The 21,353-nt window shown below is 33.4% G+C and overlaps 2 protein-coding genes across 2 annotated transcripts; one reads left to right on the forward strand and one right to left on the reverse strand.

The window, feature by feature from the left end:
• Positions 1-1,929: 1,929 nt before the first annotated feature.
• Positions 1,930-3,487, reverse strand: LOC132181154 (LOB domain-containing protein 40). Its single transcript, XM_059594241.1, has 2 exons — positions 3,101-3,487; positions 1,930-2,930 (listed from the first exon to the last, which is right to left on the reverse strand). Exons 1-2 carry the CDS (start codon positions 3,288-3,290, stop codon positions 2,221-2,223), a joined length of 900 nt encoding a protein of 299 aa, XP_059450224.1. The 5' UTR covers positions 3,291-3,487; the 3' UTR covers positions 1,930-2,220.
• Positions 3,488-17,998: 14,511 nt separating this feature from the next.
• On the forward strand, positions 17,999-19,046 carry LOC132180985 (ribulose bisphosphate carboxylase small subunit, chloroplastic). The gene is made up of 3 exons (XM_059594010.1): positions 17,999-18,236; positions 18,320-18,454; positions 18,573-19,046. Exons 1-3 carry the CDS (start codon positions 18,057-18,059, stop codon positions 18,804-18,806), a joined length of 549 nt encoding a protein of 182 aa, XP_059449993.1. The 5' UTR covers positions 17,999-18,056; the 3' UTR covers positions 18,807-19,046.
• The last annotated feature ends 2,307 nt before the right edge of the window (positions 19,047-21,353 follow it).

The following is a 21,353-nucleotide window of genomic DNA, read 5'->3' on the forward strand; positions in this document are numbered from 1 at the left end:
ACTCACGGTTGATATGGACAACATTCCATCCTTGTAGTGAGTGTAAGATGCGTCTTATGTCCTCTACTAAATGGCCGAAACGATTCCAAATGCTCATTAATGAATTGATGTCCTCCACAATCTGTTTTGCATCTCTCTCTACGATTAAGTATCAACTTTAAATCCTAATCATAGAATTGATATTATTAATTTTATTTGAAACAGAGAAAATGCTTGCTAATGAAATTAATTACGGCTAACCCCACTTGACCTTTATTAATTGTATGGTCCTTCAAGTTCAATGGAATGCAGGGAGGTACAGATAAACAAAGAAAATTAAATTCCTTTGCATATATGGTTTAGAAGCTCATTAATGAGAAAGGAAAAATTGAACTTGATTCCTGTAGGTTACAACGATGAGTACGAGGGCAGTTGAAATTATTGTGGAGTTATTAATGTATAGAAGAGAATTTTGATAGGAAATTCTTCGTAATTATTTAAAACAATTATAAAACAATCATCGTAGTTCAAATACAACCCAGGAAGTCTGGAATGGACAATTCTAACCTCGATAAACACCACTTACGAGCTGTCGATGGTAGCTTCTGTAGCTGATGTAATATCACAACTTCAGAAGGGAAAAAAGAAAAGGTAATCTTACATTTAAAAAGATACTTAATTACTTACCATATATTGATGTGAATAGTCAAATGTTATCTTTTTAATTACTTACCATTTAATCTTTGACTATTCTTATATGATAAGTAATTAAGTATCTTTTTAAATGTAAGACCTGTGCTTTTTCTTTTTTCTGTCTAATCTTAGGACATTTTTTATCCTTGATCTCTTTTTGTATAAAATAATTATTTGGGTACTGCTATTTGGCCTCTGAAAAATAGGTATTTTTATTCATTAGAAAGCATATAGGTATTTAATGCAACAAGAATTACAGCTTAGCACTGGTAGAGAGATTAATTACAACACCTAAGCCTGATCCTAAGCTTTTATGAGTTAGATGAGCTTAATTTTAAACATCCACACAACAAGTTCTCCTTGAAATTGATTTAGGAGGAAATTCTTGAATGACATGTGTTCAAAATAAATATAATGAGAATCCTATCACTCATGTATCCCTCCAAAAATAATGTGACCTTTAAAATTACCATTTGATCAAAATTCAATAATGATCAATCACAAGTCCAATGGTGATTCTAAGACCCACATCATTTTTAAAAGAACACAAGAACTTATAGCATTATTTACTTAAAATTGATTAGCTTGTATAAAAAATGAGCGCCAATGGTAAGACGGTTTGACAAGGATAAACTCAAACTCAAAAAATAATTTCCAAAATCTAAAAACAAAACCTTTTTTTCTTGAAACTAAATAAGTTTTCGATTGTATCAACCACCAAAACATATTTTTCTAAAAAAAATATTTTACGCAGAAAAGTCATAGTATAATATTTGTCCCCTTCTTTGAAGAAACCGATTGGGGCTATCTATTGGCGAGAGACGCAGGAAATTTATATGCAATCTATTACCTGAAATAATTAAGCAAAAAAAAAGACTTACAAATTTTTTAAAATTATTTTACCTAAAGTATAAGAGTTGCATGAGCCAAGCATTTTCCATGGGACAAATGGCGGACCGCATGCACATCATCAATGATATTTCTTCTTAAAGTTCATTCACTGGCATTTAATCCCACACCCAAAAACAAGGAAAACGTGTAATCGTCACCAATTTTTTTTACGCCCAGAACCGACAGTCCATGTACAAACAAAAAAGTCTCTGCATGCGCAAGCGGTCAAGCTTGTAGCGAGGCCTAGTGATTACGTTTTTCAACAGTACTTTCGCCAAAACCGTGTACGTACGTTTTGAAGAAGAAAAAAGAAAAACCAAGTCCGACGCAACAGGCAATTACTGTTTCAGATTTGGTCGCAAGCAATAGCGTAAAAACTCAGGAAAGATTTAACAAAGATTTTCTGCTTTGTCTCCCTCTGTTAATTTACCACTTCTATATTTGCAACCACATTTTGTACACCTCGTCACAAAGGGTAAAGAAGGAAAGAACAAAAAAAAAAAAAAAGTACAGTCAAAAAAGGAAAACCAGAAGAAAAAAGGAAGGGTCATGATCTCTTCTATGCAAATGGACAAAGCCGATCTGAGTCGTCAAAACTGGACTTGACTTTTTAAGTTTTCTTTACTTAGGCTTCACTCTAAGCCGGGTAATTAGAATTTAAAGCCCCAGCTCCATCTTACACGCGGCGTTGAACTCAGCCGAGCCACCGCCAACACAAGCATCGACCCTTCTCTTCTTAACGGGAACCACGTGACCGGCACGTGACAACGGCTCCAATCCTAGAGTAAGTTCCAGACCTATCTCGCTGTCCTGTGCATGCTCATCGGGCTTAGCCACGGACTCCAGCTCGGCTCGGAACAAGACCGAAGCCTCAGCCGTCTCCACCGATAACATGCTCTCGGTCTCTTTGCTCTCGCCCTCCACATTCGGCGCCAGCTCCGACTGGTGGCTCAGAGACGACTCGTGGCTGGTCGATCGGTTCAGCTCGTCCGTACAGCACCCACCCTCGTACCTGGGCTTCACGCCCCGCGCCGAGCCGTCGACGGCCGCACCGTTCCCGACCTTGCCGGCTCTTGGCTTGATCACAGAGCGCTTGAACCGGCACCGAGTTCTGATCCGGTGGGGATCGTTGGACGCGGCAGAGTTCTCGTCCTTGGACACGTGCCGAATGTCGTATGCCTTCAGTGGCGGCCCATGGTCGCTGGCCGCGGCTTCGGACGTAATCGGCGTGATCGGCGCGCCCTTTAGCACGGCTTCCACTGCTGCTTGGCAGAGCTGCCAGCTACCGGACCACAACAACCCGACCGACCCATAAATCGGGTTCACTATCCTCCCACATGCCTCGTATAGCAAAGACCTAAATATCGCTGTAACCCCCAAAAAACAAAAACGTCAATCCCCATTTTCAGAAGATAAAGCCTGTTTGGTTCATGCAAAAACAGAATAAAGCGACACGTTAAAATCTGAACCTATTTTTTAATCAAGTTTTAATTTATCTTTTTCCAAACGTATAATAAATAGGGTATGGAGGGCTAACCAGGTCGGAGGTGTTCAGGGCCGGCGTTGATGAGATTCATGAGGCCAGCGCGGCCGTAGAACTTAGCAAGGAAAACAGTAGCGTTGGCTTGAGACTCGGGGCTCTTGATCCACTGCAAGCAAGGCCTGATACTGCAATTTTCACTGCACCCTTTGCGTAGAACCCGGCACCCATTGCAGCTCATACGCATTTTCTCCACAAACTGAACAAATACAGAAAGAAAAGAGAGAGAGAGAAGGAAAGAGGAGGCTTGTTTGTATGGTTTTTGGAGGGTATGGGGGAGAATAATAAGAAGGTTGTGTGGGGTATTTAAGTGAAGAGGTTGTGGGGTTCGCCCAAGGAAGGTTTTCAAGTACTGGGGTACGCAGTTGTTTTTACTTTTCCTACAACACTGGTTTCCACGTTCAAGGGGATTGGGCATTGCACCAGTTTTTAAGCTTTAAAAAACCAAAACAAAAAAGAATTGGAAATCCTAGCACCAATCTCACTCACAGCGCGTGTACCCGACCCCCAATCAAGGGTTAATAAACAGTCTTGCCATTGGGACGTAAAGCCGTCGACCCCAAGTGGGGGTAAAAAACAAAACTTTATTCCGAACCACTCTTGGCCATCTTGTTCTTATTCCCGAAATTAACCTTTCTGTGTACAATAGAGGAAGTAAAGGGTGAGGGTAAGACGGTAGTTATGCTCAGAAGAAGACGAGCCACATGGGGCAGGTGGGTCAGATAGTGGGAGGATGTGGTGGAGGATGGCATGCAAGTGGGTACAAAAATTAAGAAAGGAAAAGAGCGGCGCGTGGCGGACACGTAGAGGAGTCAGTGTGCGGTCGAATCGCCACATATCGTGGGAGGCTACCCCACCTGGAGCTCTGGTTTTTCTAACATTTTACAAAAATAAAAAAATAAATAAAAACAATAAGTGAAACTTGGAAAAGGGCTCCTGGTTTTCGGGAGGTCGTATTGGTTCTAAAACTGCTTTGGGAAAAACCGGTGACCGGTTTCCGGTTTTTCTTCGGGACTGTGGGCGCACTACATGACCCAAATAGCCAACGGTTTTGCTCTCTCTCCCTCTCTCTCTCTCCAATTTCATGCTTATCTTATAAGACATGATGTCAAATTAAGATTAGGCTGATTGTGGGGGTGATTAAACATGACCCACGTGAAAACAATCCAAATGGAAATTTTCTCTTTTTTAAAAAGAAAAAATATTACGGCTCAATCATTAATCATGGAATGAACGATGCACATTTGTTCATCTATAAATTTTTTTCGTCGGTCTGTATTTGTTTTCCTGCACTGTTTTTTTCTTTGAATTTTGTTTCTTTCTCCGTCGATTGTCTCAGTTATAAAAAAAAAAAAAACTATTACATCAATCAATTTTATTTGTCATATTTACTGGGTTTTGACAGATGCAAACATATCTTGATGTCGAATGATGTAAATGACGTCTAAATTTTCAATATGACCAAAATATAAAACTCAGAGGCAACATTGAAAAATATTGTCTTATGTAATAGAAATAAACAACCAAAGTAAACCAAGTGTTGCTCCAAAAAATATTAAAAAAATAGGAAAAAACAGAATCAAGTTTCGTCATTAGCGCTGACTGGGAAAGAAGTTCGACTCGGGTAAACTCCTCATTCAGTCATTCCCTTTTTAAAATAATGGAAAATTTCAAAAAGTTTATGTGCATCATCATATATTCATATTCCTTTTTCCTTCCTTAAACCAAGATAGAAATAATAATAATAATAAAGAAGGTGGATCGAGTGAAACAAGATCTCTTATATATATTCTAAAATCATGCTTTTTCTTTTTTTTTTTGCATTAATCGATTTTAAGGGTAAATATATCTAAAGTTCGAGGGTCAACACGCCAAAAATTCTATCTCCCTAAGTTTTTTTTTTTTCGACAATTTACTTTCTGGGTTAATCGAAATGTCAAGAAAATTTCAACCATCAATTTTTTTTAACTGCCGTTAGATTGGTTGAAACGCACCGTTTTACCACGTTTATTAATTTAATTAAAAAAAATTTAAAAATAAAAATAAAAATAAATTGAAGGGGTGGCCGGAAGCCACCCCTGGCCACCCCATAATGGTTGGGGTGCCACCCCTTCAATTTTTATTTAATTATTTAAATTAAATTAATAAAAAATTATTATGATGATGTGGCAAAACAATGCATTTCAAAGAATATAACTGCAATTAAAATAAATTTGACAGTAAGAATTTTCTTGGCATTTCGATTGACCCACGGAATAAATTCTCAAAAAAAAAAAAAAAAAAAAACCTTATGGAGATAAATATTTTGGCGTGTTGGCCCAAGGGCTATAGATATATTTACCCCGATTTTAAAAATGCTACATGTGAAAAATGTGACATATTATCAAGGCAGCTGAAATTAATTTTTCTTTCAATATATATATTTTTTTCACTCTCGAAGACACTTCATCTTCAATAAATCAAAAAACTGTTTTTTGCTCAAAACTTTTCTACGACATCAAGTGCAATAAAATAATTAAATTATACTCAATTTTCATTGATTCACATTGTTAATAGGTAGCATTTTTCGCATTGTTCGATGCGAGAAACAACGTAAATTCTCATAATTTGATAATCTTTAAAATTGTAAGAAACTTCTATCCTGAATTGAGCATGCCGCATTAGTTGAAAATGCTAAAATAATGTTAACTAGCATATATTTAAATCAATTCACCCTTGGATCAATTTTTAAATAATGTTATAACATATTTTTAAATTCAACAAAATACGAAATAATTGTTCTCCGTTTCAATGAAATATTGAGAGTCCATTCCCGTGAAGAGTCGAACATACTTATATGACTCGTGATCAGTCATTATCCCAAGCAATTGATCTACAAAGTCAAACTGTATTTAATTATTTAGTAAATCATTTGATTTTGCCTCCATCTCCATTGAAGGAAGAATTAATTTCAAATACATAAAATATATGTCATTTGTTCATTAAAGTGTAACCTCGTAGTCTTAGTACTAGGATTTATTTATTTTTTATTATTATTTTTTTTTTGAGTACTAGGATTTAATTTGTTTCTATATAATTATTCATATATTGACTGAAGTGGCTGTCCTTCGCAATGGTTTTAGTCAGATTGTAACGTGGAGGACAAGCGCACATCCTAGAACCATGTCGACCTCCGTTTGGTGCATTGCTGGCATTGAATGTGACTTTTACTTCTTATAAAGTGTTTTCGCTGTTCATCCGGAAATTATTATCTTTTTCTTTTTCTTTATTATTAGGCTAAAGTTTCTATACCTTTTTCAAAATAATGTTTTTTCTTTCAGTTGAGACAATATCATTTAAATTACTAAAATTTGATAACGTCTTCCTAGCACAAAAATACTCTTAATAAAATAATTAAAAAAAAATTAAAACTATTTTTTTTTGAAAAATAAACAACTAGGGTGTGGATATTTTTTTTTGTTTTTTTTTTCTTTTATTTTCAAATTGATTAGAGTATTTTTGTCTTATTGAAAAATATTTAGGATCATTTTTGTCATTTTCTTTTTGTAATTTAGGGAAGACATTGCTAATTTTTTTGTAGTTTTAAATGGACATTTGTCTTAATTGAAAGTTTGGGGAACCATTATTAAGGACTGTCTGGGTTTGCGATTTCAAAAAATGCAATATAAAAATAATAATTTTAAAATGTACAATTTGAAATATAATTTTTTTAAATACAGTTAAGCTTTTGATAAAATCAAAATTTATCTTTTAAAATCGTAGCTTAGCCTTTAAAATTGTACTTCTTTTTGTTAAAAAAAAAAAAAAAAAAAAAAAAACTACGTTTTCAAAATCACTATTTTTTAAAACCATAACGCCAAACAATCTAGTAAATAAAATCGCATTTTTTTAAATGAAATTACAATGACAAACACTCTTTAAGTTTTAATTAAGTGATAATTTAAAGGGCATGTGAATTTTTAATATTATTTGTTTCCTACCCATTGTATTTAGTTTTTTCAGTAAATGACAAGATATTATTAACGTGGGAAAGTTGAGATTCCGGACGGTGGATGAGGATGAGAAAAAAGGTGGTGATGTTGCATGCAGAAGCATACAAAAGTCATGCATTAGGCAAAGGCAGCGCGTGGCGGAAACATCTAGAGATGTCAGAGTGGTATTTTATTATTCAAGTGCCACATATCACGGAAATGCCACCTCGTTCAAAAGCTCCTGGTTTTTGGGAGGGTCGTATTTTTGGAAAACCGCTTTTGGGGAAAACCACGTATTGGCTAATAACACCCCCAACAAGCAAGCTTTAGCTAGACAGCCCAGACTAGACTAATATAGCCCCCAATTTCAGAAACTGCTTTCTTTTTAAATAAATAATTTTATCCCGCTTTCGCTTACCAGTAATTTGGACCCACTTTTTAATTGCATCCAAAACTTCTTTTTAGCTCCACGGACTGTCAAGTCTGTCATGGACTCATAGACAGTTATACATCAATTCATATTGAAATTCTGATAAATGACCAAGGGTTAATATTTTTTTATATAATTTTATAAAAGGTTAAATACTTAATACCTATGAAGTTTGAAAACTTTATTTGTATTCCTTTGAAGTTTAATTTTTATCATAGGACCTCCTTAGGGTTTAGATAAAGGATCAAGTTAGTTCATCCGTTAGTTAACCATTAAGAGTGACACGTAGACTAATCAGATGTTGACATGTAGCACTTATTTAATTTTTTATATTTTTTTAATTAAAATATATATTTTTTTAAAAAAAAAAAAAAAAAATTGGGGGTGGCCATCTGGCCGGATGGGGGTGGCTCCTAGGCATAAGTCACCCCCAAATTTTTTCCTTTTCTTTTTTTTTTCTTTTTTTTTAAAAAAAAAAAAAAATACATTTTTTTAATTTTAAAAAAAATTAAATAGGTGTCACATGTCAACATCTGATTGGTCCACGTGTTAGTCCTCACGGTCAACTAACGGATGGACTAACTTGGTCCTTTATCAAAACCTCAAGGGGGTCCTGTGATAAAAATGAAACCCCAGATGGGTAAAAATAAAGTTTCCAAACCCCAAGGGTATTAAGTATTTAACCTTTTTATAAATTAATTATTAAAATTCTAATTTCTAATTTGTAAACTCTACCTAAGATAATAATAGATGCTATAAATTTAATGGTCGATTTAATAAATTTATAAAAAAAAATATAAGAAAAATAGAGAATGATACTCTCCAGTTGAATTCAATTGGAGTAGAGCTGGTTCCTTCTAAATGAAGGGTAGAATTGTCAAAAAAAAAATTATAAAATGATAATTTTACCCTTTTAAATGAAGGGACTGGTTTAACTGATAATTATTAATACCAGTCATTTATCTTTGAATTTATCATTCCTAACGTCACTCTTTTTCTTTTTCTTCCTTCTCTTATTATTATTATGATTATAGAAAATGAAAGAGTACAAACAAGATTACAGACATATTGTCAAGAGAAAGTTCAAGTATGGAAAAAAATCGTAGCATGAATAATGAATGCTATCGTAGACTTTGTTTGATACGTCCATCGAGCTAAATTATGAATACAAAGACTAGTGTCTTTGTGAGCAGCCTAATAAGCTGACTGAGTTTGGAAGAAAAACTGTCTTTCAATTTGTGATCCCCGATAAAGGGCAAGAATTATTGTCAAAGAATCGCCTTCCAAAATAATATTGCCAACCTCATGATCATGACTTGTTGATATTGCTACAGAGCCACCAGAGCTTTCTTATTTGTTGGGGGGAAGATAGATCATAGTACTAACAAGAACAAGGAATCCCTCAGAAATTAAAACTTACGTCTCTACATTTAGAGAAATTATCTAAAATTAAAAGCTTGCCATGGTTTGCATTAGTTGGTGAAATACTGCAGACCTTATTATATATGCATTAAAAAACGATGCTTTTGTATAAAATAAAATTATACAGTAAACAAAGATGCGCAACTAGATATAGTTTGAAATGTCGTTGTCGTGAGTACGTTTGATGACCAGATTTACACGTCTTTCATTTTCCCTGTGGAACTCAAGGAAGGATTGTGAATATCCCAATAAGTTGGTGATGGCTCACGGCAATCGCACACCTAACACCATCGGGATATTTATATATATCCATGCTTGTTTCAGTTGGCCGGATAGGATGCTTACCTAACAACCAATATTTCTTTAACCCCAACTTGCCTCAATTCAATTATCAACTTTATACATATTGTTTTTTTAATCCTTAAATATATTAAATTTAAACTGTTAAAAAAATTATAACAACATATGCCGCAGTGTTTTTTACATCACATAATTCAAATGAAAGCTCATTCTATTAGAATGTGGTGTAAATTAAACCTTATTTTACAGTATTTAATAGAAATTTGACACGTCATGTTTTTAATTCAAATAAATTTTATGGATTTTTCCATTCGTTCCAACTCATCGTCCTCTACCAACCTCTGAACTCTCAACACTGGAATCTCTAAAACCAATCAAGATAGTGGTTTCGGTAGTTTTATCAATGAGTATTTTATCAAAAGAATAAAAATCATTTGGTGTTTCAAGTTGAAGTGTCTGCTTCCTATCAGATGGTACAAAATACCCCATTTACACAACAACCTAATTGAAATTATTAGCAATCCAAATTCGTTTATAAACAAGTAATACTACCAACATGTTTAGAATTGCATTGAAAAATAGAGATTTTAAAGCAAAAAGTATATTTAAAAACTAAAAATAAAAAATAAAAACTTCATTTTTAAGTTTTTTTTTTTTGGAAAAAAAAAACCTTTTACCAAACATCATTTTTTCACAACTTTTTAGTATTAAAAGTATTTTTAAGATCCATACTGTAATTTCGATCGAGCTTTATACTTCACACATTTATCATATTCAGGTTACGCCCGCTAACATGAATTAGGATCCTCTCAATTTCATTTGAATTGGATAATATTCAGTTAGCTACTGTAGATGAATATTTTTGTCTCATCAAAATGTGAAAAAACTTAAATACCCATCAACTATAACTAATTGAATATTCTCCAATTCAAATAAATTGGAATGTAGAGAGTAGCCTGTTCTAGCTGGTGTAATATAAATATGATAAATAGGCGTGAAAATAACATTACTCTTTTGAAACTCCTACTCAAAATTATCCCAATTGAATAAGAATCTCACCTTAATGTAATAGATTTTTTTCTTTCTTCTTTTTTCTTTTCACTTGTACCTGGCCGGTGGAGGACACAGTGCCTTATATAATTAATTTATTGTTGTACTGTGGCAATCTTCTCCACAATTTAATTAAATTAAATTATTTTGGCAGCTAGCTTTTTAGGCTCAACTTGCATCTGTACATAAATTAAATGTTTTCTCATGTGGCCAACTTGCAGAATCTAACGTGATTCTTCTAATTCTTTGTTTTATTCTTATAATATTTGTCCGTTCCTAGGTTTTCTTGTCTCAATCCCCACCTCCACCCCCCCCAAGTCTTTAATATATTAAAAAGAATGTACTATTCCTGACCTAATTTAAGTGCCCACTTTGCCAAATATAAAGCACAAATTTACACTAAATTGCCACCTCATCTTTTCTTCTGTAGCGACAACAAAAGCCACCTCATCATAAGTTTACACTAAATTTATGTTGTGCTATACATTATTTTTCTATTTTACTACTTTTTAAAATTATTATTGAATCTGGACGACCATGTGTGAAACTTACATAAACCTCACAAATTCAATGATAATTTTAAGGGGTAATTACCTTTTGCCCCATAAACTACAGAGCTTTGACACTTTTTTTTTTTTATAAACTATCAACTATAACACTTGACCTTATCAAACTACTATTTTATGACAAAAAGCTTCCTTCTGTCACTCAAAAATTACAGCGCTTTGGCACAAATTCAATAATAATTTTAAGGGGTAATTACTTTTTGCCCCATAAACTATAGCGCTTTGACACTTTTTTTTTTTATGAACTACTAACTATTACATTTGACCCCATCAAACTACCATCTTATGACAAAAAGTTCACTTCTGTCAGTCAAAATTGACGGTCAACAATCATGTGCAAGTCATGTATCATTTTAAATTTTTTTATTTCACTTTTGCCCTCACTTCAAACAAATAAAGTTAATATGTTTAGGAAGGTATAAGCGTCATTTTTTCAGTCTGAAGTGAGGGCAAAAGTTGAAGAAAAAAATTTTAATAAGTGAGAAGATGGAAAAAGGATCGGAAGAGAAAAATAAGCATTTTTCAGTCTATATCTCCATATAATTTGATATTATTATGTAATATTTTCCTAAAATGATTTGGAGTATTTTTCTTCTTGTAATGACGGACCTTACTCCAATATAAATACGCAGGACTTGAGTTCTATTTACCTTTCTTTAATTAGTTTATTTCTTCGTAGTAAGAGGGTCACATAAAAGTGGCCTTGTCTAGGGTATTATATAAGAATTTGCTGTGAGACAATTTTTCTAAAAAATCAGGGGGCTTCTTGATCTTGTAAAAATTATACTAGCAATCTTTACGAGCTTTGATCTTATCCTGTCTCGGTCAAACGAAGTTGTTCCAAGCTGTCACACTCCAGAGAAGGTTTATGTTGATGAAATCACATGCACTGTGGCTATCATCCATTTTTATTGTTTGATCATAAATAGAGAATCAACGGTTGTTGATTTGTTGATCCGTGGAAGAAACTCGACTTTGAGCGTGCAAGATCTAAGATCTGTGGGCCTACTTCACATTAAGAACACCACATATATATATTATAATGTTTGGCGTAATTATATGATACTCGACTTTTACTAGACATAAGTTGCTCGAACTTTGGAATTAATACCACTACCCTGATCATTCACATAAAATAATATGGGAGTGGTAGTGGGACGAGATGTACATCTAAATATTCAAATTGAGAGAGATAAAAAAAAAGAAAAAGAAAAAAGTATTAATTTAGACTGGAGTCGGTCCATTATCATCTTGCGTACTTTTGGCCTTACTGTTTATTAAATTAATTTCGTACTTTCTGAGCCAAACTTAGAGTTGTTTTAGTTGACCGACCTGCAGAATCAATTACTAAATTACAACTTCCTTTGTTCTCGTTTTTTCTTTTTTCCAATACGCTTCAAAAAAAAATAATAATAATAATTAAATATGTTTCGGTCTTTGGTTCATTCCCCCTGGATACTACTTTTGAGTTAATCAAAGAACTAATTGGACCCAAGTGGGCCACTGCTCCCTCTAAGAATCTAACAAGCGCGGCGCCACTGGTTTAGGGCGTCTATTAATTAATTTATACATCTTTAAAACAGACTTAACCAACCCGTATTTGTCCTATTATTCTTAATATTCTTTTCTTTTCTTTTTTAATTTCTTAATTGCCCTCCAACAGTCAAATCCTACTGTTATGGAATTAAATAGGGAGGAAAACAAAAAAAACTATATCCGTTTAGGTAGTCAAATGATTGAACAAAAAATAATATGGCTACAAAATAAAAGTAATTTTTAATTAATTGGTAATGGCAACATCACAAACAAAAGATAAAAATCATTCAATCCAAACTCGTCAAATAGAAGTGACACACACGGCATCAAAGGCTAAGTCTTTATAAGCTTTTCATGTTAGGTCATGAGCTTCGACTAGGATCCAATAATAACTCATATTTTTATCTTAATTAATTGAACAAAAAAAAAACTCAAGCTCGGTTCTTTCAATTGGTGTAAATGTGCTCTAGCAATCTGTCAAAGAGGTGGCAATGTCCTCCTATTTTTGCCTAAAAAGATTTAAATACCTAATCATTTTTATTTGAAGTGTAAAATGCATGGTAGGTGGATCGTGATGATCTCCCACGCACTTTTCTGACTTCCTTTTTCCCTACTCGTGAAAAGATTGTTATAGATCTTATCCAAAAAAATTATATATAAAAAAAAAAAAAAAAAAGAAATAAAGAGTTCCATTGAAGGTCTTTTCCGGCCTCCTCGATTATAGAAGTTCAACAGTAAACAAAGAACCTAGGATCACTGTTTAAAGTCAAGAACAGTTGTTGTCATATTTGATATAGTGATTCCATTCATTTGAAGTCAAATCTTAGACAGTGGATATGCTTGCAATTTGGGGTGAATTTTTTTATTTCTTTAAGTTCTTTGTTTTGATTATCTTTAACCAAACAACCACCTTAAAATAATTACACTTAACATAGCTCTATAAATTGTTCTCACTTTATGCTATCTTGTCATGGATCAAGATTCCTTATATTATTTGTGCTTTATCGCCCCGTAATAAGGTAAAAATGCATTTATTAAATTTTAAATAAGTGTACAGACAACTCAATTCAATTATTCTGACATTTGTCGAAAAAGAAATATTAGAGAGTTAAACAAATAAATTCAAAAAAAATTTTAAACTGACGTGGCAAAAGTTTTTCAATTAAAAAAATGTAATTCTCTCTTCTTTGTTTGTCATTCACGGTATATTTTAAATTTTTTTTATATTTATTTGTTTGACTCCCTAACACTTCTCTTATATATATATATATATATATATATATATTTTCTGCATTGATATATTCTTGTCCTCCTTAACATCATCCAATAAAGGAGGACTTATGGCTAATCCAATCTTATAGTTAAGGATAAATTTGAACTCTTATCGAACAAAATGGCCGGACCCTACTGCAACTGCACTTTTCTTTCTTTTCTACTTTATTTTTTTTTAAAAAAAAAAAATTACTGTTTATGGGACTTTTTTCCTTAAGCATGCTCTTTTAGGGGATGGTTGATAAAGAAGTTCTGAAACACAAAGGACACGTGCCGGACGAGGAAGAAAAGGTGTAAGATGTGCCATCCATGCAAGAAGGTCCAAGAAAACATGAAGAATGAGAGGACAGCGCGTGGCGGCTAAGTTCAGATGTCAGAGTGCGGCCCAATCGCCACATTTCGTGGAAAGAAAAAAAAAAAAACACCCCACTTCAGCTCCTGGTTTTTGGGAATTTCCTTCCCAATACCGCTTTCGGAACAAAAGCCGGTTACCGGTTTCTGGATTTGATTCGATTCTATGGGCGTGCAGTGGTCTATGACTCTATCTACATATATATCTTCCTTTTCCTTTTTGTTCCGTGAATGGTAAATTGGTAATCTCATTGTTTATTTGTTCGCTTCTTGTTTCTTCTGTGTGAATAATGTTACTTTTTGAGTTTTTATACTTATTTTTTTACCAATTTTGTGGCGGTTGAAAAGTCATATTTTAAAGTTATTTTTTAAAAAAATTTAAAATCTGTGTGATAAAAGGGTAATAATAATATTACTCTTTGTCCCTAAGAGGTAGCTTAATCGACTAGTGATCACGTCTCATGAAGTAGAAGTCACTAGTTCGAATTATCTCTCTCTCCCTCTTACGTGAACATAAAAAAAAAAAACATTACTCTTTATCGAGTACGTTATACTTGAAGTCACATAACTTGAAGCAGCCACCCATTGGATTTAATTATAGATGGATGATCAATAATTTAAAAGTAATACTACACACATTTTCACTTTCATTTTTGATACTCTTTGATGTAATTTTTTAAATTATTATTAAATTTTAATTTAATAATAATTTTAAAAATCACATTAAGAAGTCTGAGAGCATATTTAAAATTGCTTTGAGAAGTAGAACTTTTAAAATAAAAAAGAGTTTTTTTTTTTTTTTTTAAAAAAAAAAAGCTTTAATTTTAAGATTTTCCTAAAAGTTGATATTATTCATTTTTAAAGTTCAAAAAAATAAAAAAATAAAAAAAATAAAAGAATTTTTTACCAAACATACAAGCAATTTGTTTGGCATAACTATCTAAGTATTAAAAATACTTTTGACCATTTCTAACACAACCGCAAACAAACTCTGAAAGTGAAAATGTAAAAGTAAAAATTTGTATAGCATCACTCATAAATCTAATGCAAATGTAGAAGTTTTGGAACACTAATTATTGGATTGGGAAATAGGGCCTTTAAAGGAAAAAAAAAAAAAAAAACTCTTTTTAAGCTTTTCTCAAGCATTAAAGAAAATGGATCCTAAAATTGTCAACGAATATTTTATTGGCTATACAGAAAAATTTAAAGGTTATAAGTTTTGGAGACGTGATTGGGAGTACGCGGCGTGCATAGCACGCAGTGAAGGAAATTTTTTTTTTAAATATTTTAATACAAAAAAAAAAAAAAAATTTTTGCACTGGCGTGCATAGCACGCGGTGTGCTATCTTGTTTTACCCTAAGTTTTGTGGTCTTGCACATTCACCTATACTTGTTGAGGTCAAAAATGTAAAATTCATTGAAAATTTTAACGTTGATATAAATAGTGTTTCTCGAAAAAAAAAAATAGACAAGGAGAATATATGTGTAATAATAATGAGTTTTTTCTCAAAGAAATCAATGTCATATATTTAAATCGTGTGGGCTTGACTATGGCCCTATTGAAACTGAGAAGGGTCCAAACAAAAATTTTGGACTTGTAAGGTTTTTTAATGGACCCATTACATCGTGGACGCCTCCTCCTTAGAACCATAGTCCCTTCATCAGGTCCACTACAGCCCCCTACTTGTACCACAATTTCAAATCCCATGTCTTATCATTTCCTTTTACTCTTATACACTCGTACATTTTTTCCCACCAATTCATCGTTCCAAAACTTTTGTCCCCAAAAAACCACCAAGTTGGACGCATTCACCCTTATCCCATTAAGTCATTGTGTACTTTTTATTTTTTTTGCTGTTTGTTTGCGACCACAAAAATAGTTTGGAAAACATTTTTTGAAATTTGGCTGGTATGAAAAATTGCCAATTTTTTTTTTTTTTATTCCTATAATTTGAGGAGCTGCGAAGAAGACAAATGATAACAAACGGGAGCCGTTAAGAAAGAGAGTGTGTGAGAGAATAAAAAGCTTTCGGAAGTTAGGTTAAGATCCAGTGCAATTGCTTGCAATTTGGACAGTGATCAATTGTAAGAAGTGTTAAATCACAATTTATTTTAAAAGCTTAAGCTAATAGAAAGAGATAAATTTAATCATTTATTCAGTACTTTAAGGATTCGTTTGGGATTACGGTTTTAATAAATTCGATTTTGAAAATTGTTTTTTTTTTTAAATTGTGTTTTCGAATCGTTACTTTTTAAATTCACACAGGCGTTGGTAAAACATGTTAAAAAGTATTTTTTTTATGAATTGAATGTTTGGATAACATTAGCATATAATTGCGATTTCATGGACAAATTACCAATAAAGACATTTGTTTATAACAGTGAAATAAGACTTTATTTTAACCCATTTTGCAAACTAAAGTATGACTTATAATTTGACATTAACTTTGAGTTAAATCATGATTTTGCTTAAAAGCGAAATCACAATCTCAAACGCACCATAACACCCTCCTCGCATATAGGCTAAAACTCCATTTTAATAGGTGAGGCACAATATGTAGAATATTTAAATTAAATGGAATGAATTGACGGAATCAATGTTCAATTCTAGAGCCTTTAGCTCTTATACCATATTAAATCACTATTTATCCCAAAAGCTAAGCTAATAGGAAGAGGTAAATTTAATCACTTAATCATTACTTTAACAAAAATGCCCTTATGAAGAAGCCCATTAGCCCAAACATGTATTTGGACAGTCTGAGACTTTCTTTTTTTATTTTTAATCTTAAAATGTTGGAAGGGGAGACTAATTGTGACTATTCTACTGGGACGTGACCATAGTAGCATCAACCCGCGAGAGACTGCTCAAGAGGAACTTAGACGGCAAAAACCGCATGTGTACCCTCAAGACAAGCCGAGTCATAGCTTAACCGCCCGCTCCATCAGAGCATCAATAGGAACCAATGTGATTTATACTAATCAGGCATGAAAATTATCTATTGCGGAGATTCGAACCCATACCCTACTACTTACCTAACCACTTAGAGATTTTCTTGAACCATTGAATCACCACTCTTGATGGTAGACAGCACGAGACTTACTCCACAAAATTGGAAGAAACCGTCGAAAAAGAAGACATACACAATAATTTCCAGTATTTCAACACCTCAAACTTAATTGGGGGAAAGGAAATGACTGCTACTTTCATGAATTGCAAACGGTTCTTTTATTTTGGGTTTGCAGTAGTCTTAATTATGCGGAATTGCAATTTATGCACAAATAATGCGAGGCCCCGTGACATGTGGAGTGAATTTGGCCGCTGCTATATATATGTACATCGTATTGACTTTACAAAGACTTAAGCGAGTGGTATTTCCTGATTGTTTTTAGCCAATCCTCATTGTCAGTTCCAAATCCTACGCCCTAACTCGACAAGGACAATATTTAAGGAGGAATGTTATAAATTATGTTTTTATTTTATAACAATTGATATAACAGTTTAAATAATCAGGTTTTAGAGCTTATTTGAAATTTAGAGTTTTAAAATCATAACGAAATTATTTTTAAGCTCTTTAAAGCAATCATCAGAGATTAGTTGGACGCTAATATTATGAAATAATTATAAAATAAAAATGTAATTAATGAGATTAGTCATGATTAAGTTAGGAATGTTGTCCTTTGCAACATACAATACGAGGAAAATTTTGAAAGAGAAGGGAAGGAAAAAGGCTGGCCAGAAGTTATCTTTAACCGCCATCACTCATTTGGATGAGATAAGATTATGAAGCTGAAGCCAACCACGTGGCACTGCCATTGTGGTGGGTAAAGATAAGGCTATGTTCAAAAAACTTCCCCCCTCGTGTGGCTAATATGGTGTAATGTCGTCATTTTTATAATCCAATGGTCCTATTTTGTTTGAGATCAAGCCCATCAATCTCTGACCACAGGATACGAAATACCCAGTCTTCCACCTTTATATATACGAAGTTGGAGAAGGAGGTTTTCAGCTCTAGCAAGGAATTTTGAGGAGAGTTGTAAGAAAGAAAGAAACATCGATGGCATCTTCAATGATTTCATCGGCCACCGTTGCCGCCGTCAACCGTGCCACCCCGGCTCAAGCCAGCATGGTTGCACCCTTCACCGGCCTCAAGTCCACCTCAGCTTTCCCGGTTACCCAGAAGACCAACGACATTACCTCTCTCGCAAGCAATGGTGGCAGAGTGCAATGCATGAAGGTACGTACGTATAATTAGTATGAGTTATTATTATTTTTTTTTGAAGTTTAGTTAATAATTAGATTAAATTTTTGGTTTTGCAGGTGTGGCCTCCACTTGGATTGAAGAAGTTTGAGACTCTTTCCTACCTTCCACCACTTAACTCCGAGCAGCTGGCCAAGGAAGTAGACTACCTTCTTCGCAAGGGTTTGATTCCTTGCTTGGAGTTCGAGTTGGAGGTCATTTTAGCTCCCTTTAATTTTTTTGTTAATAGGAAAATTATGGTTTATTAAATGATAAAATTAATATATAATAGAAGGTGAAATAATAGTAATGTTTGTGGGTGCATGGATGCAGCACGGATTTGTGTACCGTGAGCACCACAGATCACCAGGATACTATGATGGGCGGTACTGGACCATGTGGAAGCTGCCGATGTTTGGGTGCAACGACTCTTCCCAGGTGTTGAAGGAGCTTGAGGAGTGCAAGAAGGAATATCCCCAGGCCTTCATCCGAATCATTGGATTCGACAACAAGCGCCAAGTGCAGATCATCAGTTTCATTGCCTACAAGCCTGCTAAAGGCTACTAATGATTTCATCATTTTCAAAACTGTTAATTATGATTTGCTTTTAATCTCTACATCTGCCCGTTTGGGGGGTCGGTGCTCTGTTTAAATTTGTATCTTTTGCTTTCCAAGACCCTTTAGTTTTTTCTGTCTCTCATTTGCGAGACAATGTATTTGCTTTCTTTTGGATTTATGTTTTTCGGATTCCCTATGGAATTAATGGATGAGATCGATCTAATGAATAAAGGGTTAGTTTCTTGCCAATTCATTCATTCCATGAAGGAATATATATATATTTCTGTTAATCCCCAAATTAATTAGTTTAATTTGCAATTGACTTTGAAGCAATATCAATGACTCTTGATAGTTAGAAAATCGTTGAGATCTAACAACCTATTTTAGGAACCCTGTCTGAAAATTCCTTAAACTCTTCAATTAGAAGCAAGTTAAGCTTCTAAACTCCGCTCGGTTAAATTTGTAAGAGTACGGTTAGGAACCACGGTTTTAACATGACAATCACAACCAATTTTCGATCAATTATTGTTAAAAACAAATTCAAAAAATTGGTTGGACCTGACAAATTGGTGTTATAAAATAATTGTAAGATAAAAATGTATTTTATATATATAACAAATTACCTGATAGCTCATAGTCAATTAAATCAGGCACAAGTGGTTGTGGTCCTGACCAACCCTCTTTCTCTACTGAGAATTGAAGCAATCAATAATGCGACTCAAGCAGCTTAAGATTAGGTGGTTTAAGATCATAAAGAGAGACAAATAATTATAAGCCACAATGACTTGGTCATGGCAATTGCTTCTAGTACAGTGCCCCATATGGCTGGACCCTTGAAAGCTCCATTTGTGGATATGAATTGTATGAGATAAAGGTAGCGATAAGAATTGTGTTCTTTCTTCATTGTCAGGATACCGCATGGCAAATTCGAATAAGACACTGGAATTAGTGGAATGTATAATCCATGGAACCATACCCATACCCATAACAATACTATGAATATTATTCTACAAAAAAAAAAAAAATATAGAGGTAAATTATAATAGTAATTTGCAAGCGAACAGTTAAAATAAAAAATGCCTAGGCAAGCATCGTTTTCTATCCAGTTGGCGAATTTTCAGATTGATTCTAAGAAAACATTTTGGCTGCACTGTTTTTATTTGGATGGGCCTTTTCAAGACTACTACGACTTTTCTATTTTCTAAATGATTTATTATTTATTTATTTTTTTTAAAATGAATTCAGCCTGTTTTCTTTTCAGATTGATTTTTTTTTTTTTTTTTTCAGATTGATTCTAAGAAAACATTTTGGCTTAGATACGTTAGAAGGCTTAAACGATTGGAAAAAGTGTTTGATTAGGGCATGCTTGGTTTACGTACGTTAAAAAGCTTAAAAATACTTTTAATAACTCAAAAGTTGTTTCAAAGTAAAAAATGTGTTTGGAACAAGTATTTCAAAATACTTTCTTCGTGCACACTTTCTAAGGGATATGCGCGACACGGTTATCTGTTTAATGACATTTGCAACTGACAAACATACTCGAGGTAAGATTGTCATTATAAGAACATAAAAGATTGTTGTGCTTTAACTCTGATCATGAATTAACTGGAGGAATTGTCTTCTATTTATAATGAACCACATGCAACTTAATTATCAGTTTTTACACGTTACAAGTACACTTATTAAGACTTTACACCTTAGCAATTCTCCACCTGTGGATGCGAAACTTTTCTCTTTCTCTTGCCGGAAACTTATGCAATTCTCTTAAATGCGAATACCAAAGCAAGAAATTTATTTTATTTACGTCTCTATTTTACTTTGTTCCTCTAGTATTTAACAAACATTATGGATAACTTTTTTTTAAAGCTTTTCATATTTATTTAATTTTCATGGTGGGGTGAGAGAGTGAGAAGATATAGACATGGGGATTAGGTGAGTTATAAGTTTTGTAACGTTCATTTTCAGAAACTTGAGGCAAGACAGATCTCAAGGCCAAAGCAAAAGCTACCCAACAAATTCTTATCAAAACCAGTAAAAAACCCACCAGAAAAGGACAAGCGAAACGATAAAAAGCAACAAAACTCTGAAAACTCTGGAAGAATACCTTTGGTTGGCCACAAATTTGCCCATACCCTCTGAAACCTTCGCTACGTATGTAGAAACCTTATCAATGTATATACGTGACCACATGGAGTACTATGTTAGAATCCAAGTGAAAAAAATCTTAATATATATATATTTTTTTTTGAAGATTCCTAATATTTTATTTGGCAATATTATATATCCTCCTAAGGTTATATATCCCTATTGAATTTTATTCTTTCTTTCTGTATCTTTTAATCTTAATTTCTATAGCATAAGATTATTCGGTTTTAATACAATTGTCAATGCCAATTCTCTTTTGTATTGTGTCGAAATAATTTGGGATTTCATAAACAGAGAAGCTAAAAATTATTATTATTATTTTTTCTCAATATATAGTAATGAATAAAAAAACATCATAATTAAAAAGACTATACTTTGTTACTTAATTTCCACCTCCCCTAACTTGGACAT

Source organism: Corylus avellana, chromosome ca5 (genome assembly GCF_901000735.1).
Source record: "Corylus avellana chromosome ca5, CavTom2PMs-1.0".
NCBI classification, from domain to species: Eukaryota; Viridiplantae; Streptophyta; class Magnoliopsida; order Fagales; family Betulaceae; genus Corylus; species Corylus avellana.